The following is a 9,796-nucleotide window of genomic DNA, read 5'->3' as shown; positions in this document are numbered from 1 at the left end:
TGTGGGAAGGCCTCAAATAAACTCGAAGATGGAGTTTGCCAAGCTCACTTTGAAAACGAAACCAACAACCAGTTAATCACTTTGTATTGCTTATTTTGAAATTTGGCTTGTATATTGTCTGCTTTTACTGCTGATTAATCTGTGATGAAAGGTTGTGTGAAAGCATCGGACAGAGAACTCTAGCTTTTAACAGGTGGAGAGAAAATACCCAGATGCTTTGGCATCTGGTGAGATGTATGTAGCATTTGGGGACTGTCCTGGAAATATAGTAACCAGACATTTTAATTAAAAAGTGATTACATTCATATTTTTTTTTTTTTTCTCACATTCAATTGGTTTGAGTCAACAGGTGTTTTTATTGTGAATCTGAGGGCTAGAGTTTATTAAAAGCTTGGCTTTCAAATAACAAACCTACAATATTGGATGAAATCCCCAGCAAATTGTTCCACTTGGAGCTGGGGGATACAGTGAGCCCTTCTCATTCAGGTAGTGCATGTCTTGGATCCCATAGGGGCGAGGACAAATGGCACCTTGTGTGACCCAGAGCAGCCCCAAGAACTCCTGTCTCCAGCAGCAACTCCCCCATAGCTTCCACCAAACCCCCAGGAGGAGGCTCGCAGCCTCTCTGCAAAAGGAAGCCATTACACTGATTTGTCCTTCTAGTCTGGGATCCCTGCTGCTTGGATCCGTGTCTCACACTGGAAATAACGCCATCACTATCACCAGAGGAAGTATGTTGCAAAATCCCCAGAGTGTTTTTTATTTAAAATGTTACTATCATAAAATTCCAGACTATGAAATGAAGACCTCAGATTCACATTCAAGCCTTGCCCCTCCCTCCACTTTTTAAAATATATAGATACGTAGTCACAAAACATAAAACATGCTGCAATGATACAAATATATTTTTTGATACGGAAATTACAGTACATTATAAACCATGAAAACAAATTGAGGCACTAGACTGTACATCAGCTCTGTTCTAAACTGGTTGTCAAGCTGATATAGACTCACTTTTGATGAACGAAAGTATCTTTTCTCTGTTTAGTGAACGTAACTTTACAGGTCATATCAAACGATGTGCTTTGTTGTGAGACATCACCAGGGTTGCCAGTCTCGAAGGAGCTGTCCTTCCAGAACCGCAACGCACCTACACAACATGTATCGCTGCCACAATATGAAAAATAATCATTTTATTGAATGTCTAACTCAAAACAACAACAAAAAAATCCCATTGATTATTGTTAAATAAATAATTATTCCATACAGTGGTTAGTTTATATTACACTGCATTGGCCATTGGAACAAATGAAGTTTAATAAATAATGCACGGGAATGTCTCATTTACGCCTCCGCTCATAATTCTGTGCTATGCTCCTTTCAGAGGATCCTGCAAAGAAACACAAAACGGTATGAAGCACATCGTGCAGCCCCGCGTAAACCCCAGCAGGCACAAGGAAGCTTCTGTGACTGCAGCCACTGGAGCATGGGGTGGCTGCAGCTCCCCGGGGGGACACATTCTTCCCCATCCCCAAGGTCCCCGCCGGCCCGTGGGTGGGTGCACAGGGAAAGCACCGTTTGGAGGCTGCTGCCCTCGCTCACCTTCCAGGCAGAGGTGTGGGGTCCTGGCACAGCCCTGAGCTCCTTGGGCTGCTCTTCCCCTTAGACTGTGGGATCCTTTGGGTTGCCCAGGGTCTGAGCTGTGCTTTCTGCCTGTGGAGCTGCCCGCAGTACCATTAGCTCAGAGCCCCTTCACCTCCCAGTATTACATTTAACAGGCGGGACATGAGCACTTGGGTCAAAGCAGAGGCTTTCAGCACTGACATTCCCACACTGTCAGCCCTCTGCTGGGTTTAAAGCTTCTCTGCCTCCAGCCCATACACACAGCGATACCTTTTATTAAACTCTGCAGCAGAAGCTAAGCAAAACCCGGACTACCCTACAACTGCCACCTAAAATAGTCTTCAGTAACAAATTTGGTGCTTAGCAGCTTTCCTTCTTGCTCTTTTAACATGAGATGGGGCTCTGCAGAGCCTGACCTCCACGGGACGTGGCTGGTCACTGGAGTCACCTTTGCCTCAAACCCGAGGGATCCTGGCTTTGGCAGAGTGTGAGCATGCAAGCAAATGCACGTCTCTCCTGGGGACATTCTGCACTGTGTGCTGCAGGGAGCTGGCATTTGGATCAGCGACGGATTTAAATTCAGAAGGCTTCAATTTTTATCAGGCTAATGAAAAAAATGAATTGAGCTTCCTTTCTCAATACAGATTATTACAGTATTTTTGCTGTAAGCAGAACTGTTCCCTAGTTTCTACCTGTAGTGGCAGCCTGGGCAGCAGCCAGCATCACCAGAGCAGGGACAGGGACACTGGCATTACAGTGCCCTGCTGCCACACCAGCCTTTGCTGGGATAGTACAACACCTGCACATTGCCAACATCTGCATTGCTTCTGCACCAGAAGAAAACCACAGCATGGTGCCACATAAAGGTCTAAATCCTGTCCACTTAAACATCACAGTGGGGAAGGTTAGCTAGAAGTGACAGCTACCCTCGCACCTATTCCTGATCAGCCCTTGGGACCTTTCTTCTCCTTGAGAGGATGACAAGAAGTTTCCTACCATTTTCCTCGCAGGGAATCAGGGAAGAAAGCAGTGAATTCTGTTTTTACCTCTCAGGCAGTATTACATAGTCTAACAGGGTAAAACTTCATTATTCCCCTTTGTTACAGATAAATACTTACATACCACACAACAGTATCCTAACTATACCAGCAATTTTGAAATTGGAGCAGTCAAATCTTTGCCTTTTAAAAATATTTGCTGTATATTATGTCCTCATATTCATGTAAATGTAATCCCAATGGAAAGCAAACCCGGTCTGTTACTTCCAGGCTATTTACTTTTATGATAGCAGATATATTTACAGTTATTATGCATTTAATAGCTATTGCCACCACAGATAAAATTGTACTAAAATTATTCATGATACATAGCAATTTGCAAAATGATGCAGAGAGCAATATTACTAGTCTGAACAGGGTTTAATTGAAAATAAAAGTTACTGACAACCATAATTGCAGAATATAGATCACAGCATGTATCCAAGTAATATAAAGGTGTCAGCTAGTAATTTAACTTTTATCATCCATTTAACAAAAACAGCAAGAACTATTTCAGAGACATGAAATAGGCATTAGGTTTTTTCTTTTCCTTTTTTTTTTTTTTTTTTTTTTTTTTTAATTCCTGTTGTAGGGAATTAACTGACACTTTATGGTTCACAGTGAGGGATTTCCTCACTGCAACCCTATAGCATAGGGAAGCTGGAGCTCCTGGCAGCCTAGAATTACCCTCAAGGATCGTGCAAGAGGGAGGAGGACTCTGCCCTATATGGCTGCCATGGGAAAACAGTAGAAGTTCACTGTATCCATTCAAAGCTTAAAATACTTTTTGCTATTTTTAGGTAAAATATAAAGCTGGAAGAGGCTGGGAATGTTTAGCAGCTTGACCTGCTGACTGAGATGGTGTTAATGGCTGGTCTCTGCTCTTTTACCTCCTGCTCCAAGTTTATGAGGAATAGCGATCTGCAGAGATGATGAGAGTATCCCTTCATCTGGAGAGATCAGTATTTCAATTACAAGTTTAAATGAGGTTTATATTTTCATCCTCCGGATTTTTTCCTGGTGCATCGATAACATTTCATTTTTTCTGCCATAGCACCTTGGGGACAAGAAGCACACGCTGCTGGCCAGGACAGGGGGAGAGGGGGCAAGTGCCTCGGGACCTTCACCTGACCTCACGTGCACCGTGGCAGTGCCTGGCCACCCCAAGTGCTGGAGTGAAGGGCACTCCGACATATTTTGGTTCAGAAATAAAACCCCCGACCCTTCCCAGAGAACTCTGTGTCTCTGATAAGGACTGCTTCTGCCATCCAGTGGGGGGGAACAAAGAGGCAACAGTTAAGCAGCTGTATAGTAGAGTACCAGATTTAGTCATATACGTACCAGAATTTAAAGATCTTTTGCCCATAAGTCCAACAAAGGAGTCTGTTTTATGCCCTGAAAAATATATATTTGGGGCTGTTTTAATACATTTTAAATAGGCAGGATTTTAAGAAAATGTGCTCTCCCAAGGCAAACACTGGCTCCTAGATTGTTCTTCACACACACTAATTTTTCACACCACTCTCATAACATGGAGAATGAATAGTGACTTGGATGGACTTTTTTTTTTTTTTTTTTTAAGTACCACAGAAAAACAATGGCCAATAACTGATTCTTATTCCTCCCCCAGTACAATTTTGATTAATTTGGACAGACTCTTAAGAAAGCAGTATCTTGGCATAGCTTGCATCTCTGGGATGCATCTATTCTACCTACTGGTGGTTTTTTCCTGTAATGTGGAAGAAAATCTTCCCCACAGACAAGGCAGAGCCCTCACTGGAGATGAAGGCAATGGGGCTCAGTGTCTGCACATGTCTGAGCTAGACAGTCTGGCTCTATTTCTGGAATATTTATGAGTTCTGATATTACCTTCCTGTCCCATTAGTACTCCTCGAGGCACTGGATGCATAGAGGATAAATTAGTCCAACTTCTGGCCTACAGCATGTATCGGATGTAGTGATGGCTGAAGTTTCAGGTAAGGACTGAGAAGGAGCCATTCTCCTTTCTCTAAACTGACTTCTGAGGCAAACTTAGAAATCTCTCTTTGTAAATAATTTTGCTTGGCTGATTTATCTCCAAGCCAAGACGAATGATCTTCAGACATCACAAGTATTAATGCTGAAGCAGTTTCAGAAGGCTATAATTTTTTACTTTAGTCAGCAGGCTGTTTGGCGTGAGCTTTGTATCGGACTCTTTAATTGGTCTTCCAATAAATAATCCCAGTGATAAAAGCTAACTAACAGAGCACTGGGACAGTTATTGACCTCTATGGACAGAGGAGGTCTCCCAAAATAGAAAAAGATATTTTTCCCTTGTTAAGTCTTCCAGACCCTGCCTAAGCATCTTCACGTGTATTCAGAGAGTAAATTGCCGCCGTGCACAACCGGGTAGCACTGCACTGCTGACACCATCTCCTGCGTGGTATTGCACAGAAACAAAGCAAGGCACGCTTATTAACGGTGCGAGGTGTGTTTGTAGGGCACAACATGGTCAGCCAGGCTGTGCTGTGAGCGGGGGCTGATTCACGCCCGGACAGCGCGGGCAGCACCCACCCGGCATCTCACAGCTCTGGGCTCGCCCCAGGAATCATTCGCAGGGACTCAGGAGCTTGCTATTGTAATCTTCCAGATTTTGCTGTCTTAATTGTTCCTCTCCAAGTCTGGCAGTAAGCCTGCCTTGCCTACGAGAAAGGCTTCAGAAAGCCCCCAGAGAAATAAAAGAGAACTGCAGCATCCACACATTAATGTGCCTTGAAATCTCTAAGCTTGTGGCAGCTCAGACTAGGTGAGGTTTAAGACTTGATTGTGGGGTATTCTGCCTTTAGCAGAACAGTTCTCCACCTCTCAGCTGCCATTCCTCAGCTAAACTCAGCTACCTCCTCCCTAATTCCCTGACATACACTATTCTGTATCTGAATATCTTATAATTACTTAAAAAAATTGTATTTTAACTTACTTTTGTGAGAGATCTGGCCGTATCCTGGTTGGAGGAGGAGAGAAAAGAGGAAAAAAAAAATAAAGTTATAAAAGGGATAGCCATACACATATGATGCTACTGCAACACTTTGAAGCATCAAGTCCAGAAACCACCCTATAGGGAAAATTAAGGTGATGTTTACAACCACGTTTCCCTTTGAATAGGCTACAAAACCTTGTTTCAGATAAGCTGGCACAAGTTAGATCTGCTGGCCCCGAGTGGCGTTGACCAGTTCCCACTTCACGCAGCCGACACACAGCACGGACCGTACACACGCATGGCACCGGGGCTATGCCACGAGGGACCAAGACTCGCCACGCTGCTGGGCATGGGGAGTTTGTCTTATATGGCACTTGAAAACATGCAAGCAAATGAAATGAAATCTTTGGAGGGAGATGTAAGGGGTTAGGGAGGCACGGTGCAAGGCACACCGTGATGCCCCCACCCCACTCACCGGCATCCCGCTTGCCCATGAGGCCGAAGAACTGCTGGGGCCGGGGTCTCCGTGCCATCCTCTGCAAGAAGTGCTCCAGGGGCAGCGGCAGCTCCTCCTGCGGGGTGACAGCAGGTGGCCATCAGTGGGGACCTCAGATCCACAGCCCCCGAGGGGTGGCACCGGCACTGAGCCCTCCAGCGTGCGCACACACACACACACACACACAACCCCACGCAGAGCCGGCGTAGCACCCCCCGGGGTGGCTGTACATCCCGTCGGGGCTCACCTTCACCTGCTCGCCATCGGCCCAGTCTGCCCAGTAGCTGAGGTCGTCAGGGGCTCCCATCTCATCGGCCAGCGCCCGCGCCGAGGCCAGGAGGAGCACAGCGAAAGCCAGCGGGAGTCTCATCGCTGCCTTGACGTCCTGGGGGGACAGAAGGTGAGGCCCCGGAGCACCGGGGGGCACCTTGCATGTACAGCCCTACACCCCAACACCCCTCACACATACAGCCCTACACCCCAACGCACCCCCCGACGGCCGCCTGTCCCTCGGGGGGCACAGGGCCAAGGCAGGCACAGAGCCGTGTGTGCGGGCAGCCCGCACGTCGGACTGGGCACATGCACACCTACCGACAGCCTCCCCACCCCAAAAAATAACCCCACACAGCACCCACGCGCGCGTGAGCAGACGCACGCGGGGCAGCACCCACGCCCCCTTGGCACCCCGGGGTGCGGCCGGACAGACGGCGGGGGACACACGGACACACGCAGCCACCTCCCGCACGCAGAGGGGACGCGCACGGAGCCCACACACGCGTGGAAGCACGCATCCCGGCACGCACCCCGGCACACACCGCACGCACACACCGCACGCACACACCGCACGCACACACCCTCCCAGCACGGCCCCGCAGCCCCACGCGTCCAGGCGCACACGGACGGACGGACGGACGGACAGACGGGCTCCCGAGGCTCACGCACCGGTGGCAGCGGCAGGGCGGGCGCTCCGTGCGCATTGGCCGTCGGCGGGCGCCGCTCCCCGCTTTATAGACCCGGGGACGGGGAGGGCCGAGGCAGCCTCATTTGCCTAAATGCAATTACCCCCGCTTTTATCGTCCCAGCCCCGTGACAGCCCCCGCCCCGGCGAGCAGCCCCCGCCCCCAGCTCTCTGAGGGGCCGCTCCGGCTCCCCTCGTCCCCCCCACGCCAAACCCCATTGCCGCTGCCGGGACCCCGGCTATAGGGTGCGGCTATAGGGTGCGGGCAAGGGGGGCTGTAGGCATGGGGATGCGGGAACCCCCCCGCGAGCTCCGCCAGGTCTGGAGACCCCCGTGCCACCCCCTGAGGCATCCCTGAGCGCAGGTCTCAAGGGGCAAAGGGGGAACCGAGCTCCTCCGGAACAAAGTCCCTACCTTTGCCCATCCCATAGAGCAGCTTTGCGTTTCCCTAGGGGCTCGGACAGCTCCTCCTGCTCCCCTTCATTGTACGGCTGTTCCCATTTCCCCCAGACCAGGCGTCACAGGCAGCCGTGGTGACCCCCAGCACCCGGGCTGTGCTGCAGCCTCTGCAAGGCACTTTGTGCAGAGTTTGGCAGGAGCTAGCAGTGTTTGTTCTGAGAAAGGCAAGATTGGTGGAATCAGCTCCTTCATGCCATCCCTCGGCTTGTTCCAGGACGCTGGGACACTTAGGTGCCTTGCTGACAGCTGTAAGCCTCCTCTCCGAGGACAGGGCATTGGGATACAGCTGTGGATGTAGCTGGTCCCCGTGGGGGACCCACCAAGGTGGTTGCTAAATAAAGGCATGGCTAATTCCAGGCCTTCCTGGCAAACAGAAATGCTCCCCAGCCCCCAGATTATCCCCCAAAGCACAGCCAGGGGCTAAGCATCTTCCCAGCTCCCTGCAGGACTCAGCAGGTAAAGGAGGAAGGATGCAGCCTGGGATCCTGAGGGTCCCTCCGTGGCCAACAGGGGCTGTCAGAGGCGGTGGCTGAGGAAGAGGGTGGTCTGGGGACACCCGCCTGGAGATGGCACAGATCCCAGCACTGCTGGGGTGCCTCTGCTGACACCTCTACCGTGGGTGCTGTGTGTGCTCCTAGTCCTGCCTAGCAGCGAGCTGACAAAAATGGCACCGTTAGCAGCTCTGGGGAACCCGAGCCATCAGATATTCGTGCTGCAGCTTTGCAGTGTTCCCTTTGATATGTGAACTTTGAAGAGCCCCTAAGGAAAACTGTTTTTTGTCTTCTTTCATCGTGCTGCTTCTGTTCACTGTAACAACAGACTGAGAGGTCAGAGTTACGGCTCCAGGCAGGGCAATCCTAGGAGTGTCGATGAAACTCGTGTTTTACAGAAACACTGAGAGCTTCCTCTGAAGTCAGTTCTGTCACCGAGGAGTCTAAGCTGTGATAAGTATGATAGGTTTGAACTGAAAAGTCTTCTCTCTTCTGTAATTCAGAGCCCTATCAAAATGGATGTAATCATAGCCTGACCTGTGGAATTACAGGGATTCTCTTTCTTAAGAGAGTGCAAGAGATGGAAAATGAAAAGGCGTGTATTTTGGTCCTCTCCATTCCTTAGAAACTTTAATGAATTTAAGCACGTTATCTCAGACTTAGCTAATAGTTTGGGTGGGAGTGAAAAAATGAGTAATAGGTCAAGCTTACTTTTCTCTTTCTCAGTTTCTGAAACAAATCGACGGCTTAATCTTTCTTTGACCTGCAATACCCGGACATTACACTTATGGACTTGTCAGGAAGAGAGCAGTTTTCATGGCTAATTAGCAAAACTGATTCCCAGGGAGGATTTCTGAGTTGATTTGTCATGTGAAGGTAAGGTAGAAGGCTCAGTTAAGGGAGGAAGAGCCACATCTCGACCTGGAAGCAGTTACAGCTCCTGCCCTTGTGCTGCCTGGTCCCTGCCCACTGGCTGCATCAGGGCAGAGCAAAATGTCCTCACTTTTGCCAAAATCTTCCTCTGCCTCAGGCACAAAAGCAGAAGTCTTTGCATAGTATTAGTGAGCTACATTGTGAATTATTGTGTGAGAGTGTGCAGGTACAAGTTGCCTGTGTTGAATGTCCACCCTGTATGTGCCCCGTGCATAGATCCTACCCTTCTGGTAGGCTTAGACTGTGTGAATTGTATCAGCTAGCACAAAGAATTTTATTCATGAATCAAGAGATCATTAGACCCTTGGTAAACCAAACAGTGGTCAACATTTCCCATAGAAGTGGCAGAAAAAAAGGTGCTATTGGAGTTATTATCCAGTCATCTCTCTAATCGAGCGTAGAAAGCAGATTAGAGGCGCTTGTTGTGGCTTCAATCTCGACACTAATGGAAAACTATTTGGGAAGCAATTGCCTATGAAACACACCTCAGAGAACTGCTTTTCAGATGGGTTTAATATGATACATCCTGTGTGATGATCCTTGTGAAATGTTTATTTGAATTTTATGATGATGCTTTGGTTTCCAGTAAAAAGTCCAACAGTTTAATGATAAAAGACAATCGCTGCTATGCTATTACCGGGTGATTCTTGTTCCATCAACAAACAGCTAATGTGCTCTGTGAAAACAGCAAATTAAATGTAGCCGTGTAAGATTTGGGGCAGAATGCAAAACTGAATTGTTTGAGTATATAACATTTCAGAGACATTAAATTAATGCCCCTGACATTGTTCTTCAGTGGTTTTATGCCATATAATCATACGCTAGGTACTTAAATCTAAAGCC

General features: G+C 48.4%; 1 protein-coding gene across 1 annotated transcript; it reads right to left on the bottom strand.

Moving 5' to 3' along the window:
- Positions 1-732: 732 nt before the first annotated feature.
- Positions 733-7,172, bottom strand: TAC1 (tachykinin precursor 1). The gene is made up of 6 exons (XM_035318961.1): positions 7,055-7,172; positions 6,360-6,497; positions 6,092-6,188; positions 5,617-5,640; positions 4,002-4,055; positions 733-1,390 (listed from the first exon to the last, which is right to left on the bottom strand). Exons 2-6 carry the CDS (start codon positions 6,480-6,482, stop codon positions 1,341-1,343), a joined length of 348 nt encoding a protein of 115 aa, XP_035174852.1. The 5' UTR covers positions 6,483-6,497; positions 7,055-7,172; the 3' UTR covers positions 733-1,340.
- Positions 7,173-9,796: the final 2,624 nt, after the last annotated feature.

This window comes from Oxyura jamaicensis, chromosome 2 (assembly GCF_011077185.1).
Source record: "Oxyura jamaicensis isolate SHBP4307 breed ruddy duck chromosome 2, BPBGC_Ojam_1.0, whole genome shotgun sequence".
NCBI classification, from domain to species: Eukaryota; Metazoa; Chordata; class Aves; order Anseriformes; family Anatidae; genus Oxyura; species Oxyura jamaicensis.
Note: the sequence above shows the minus strand (reverse complement) of the source record. Positions and strands in the feature narration are given on the sequence as shown.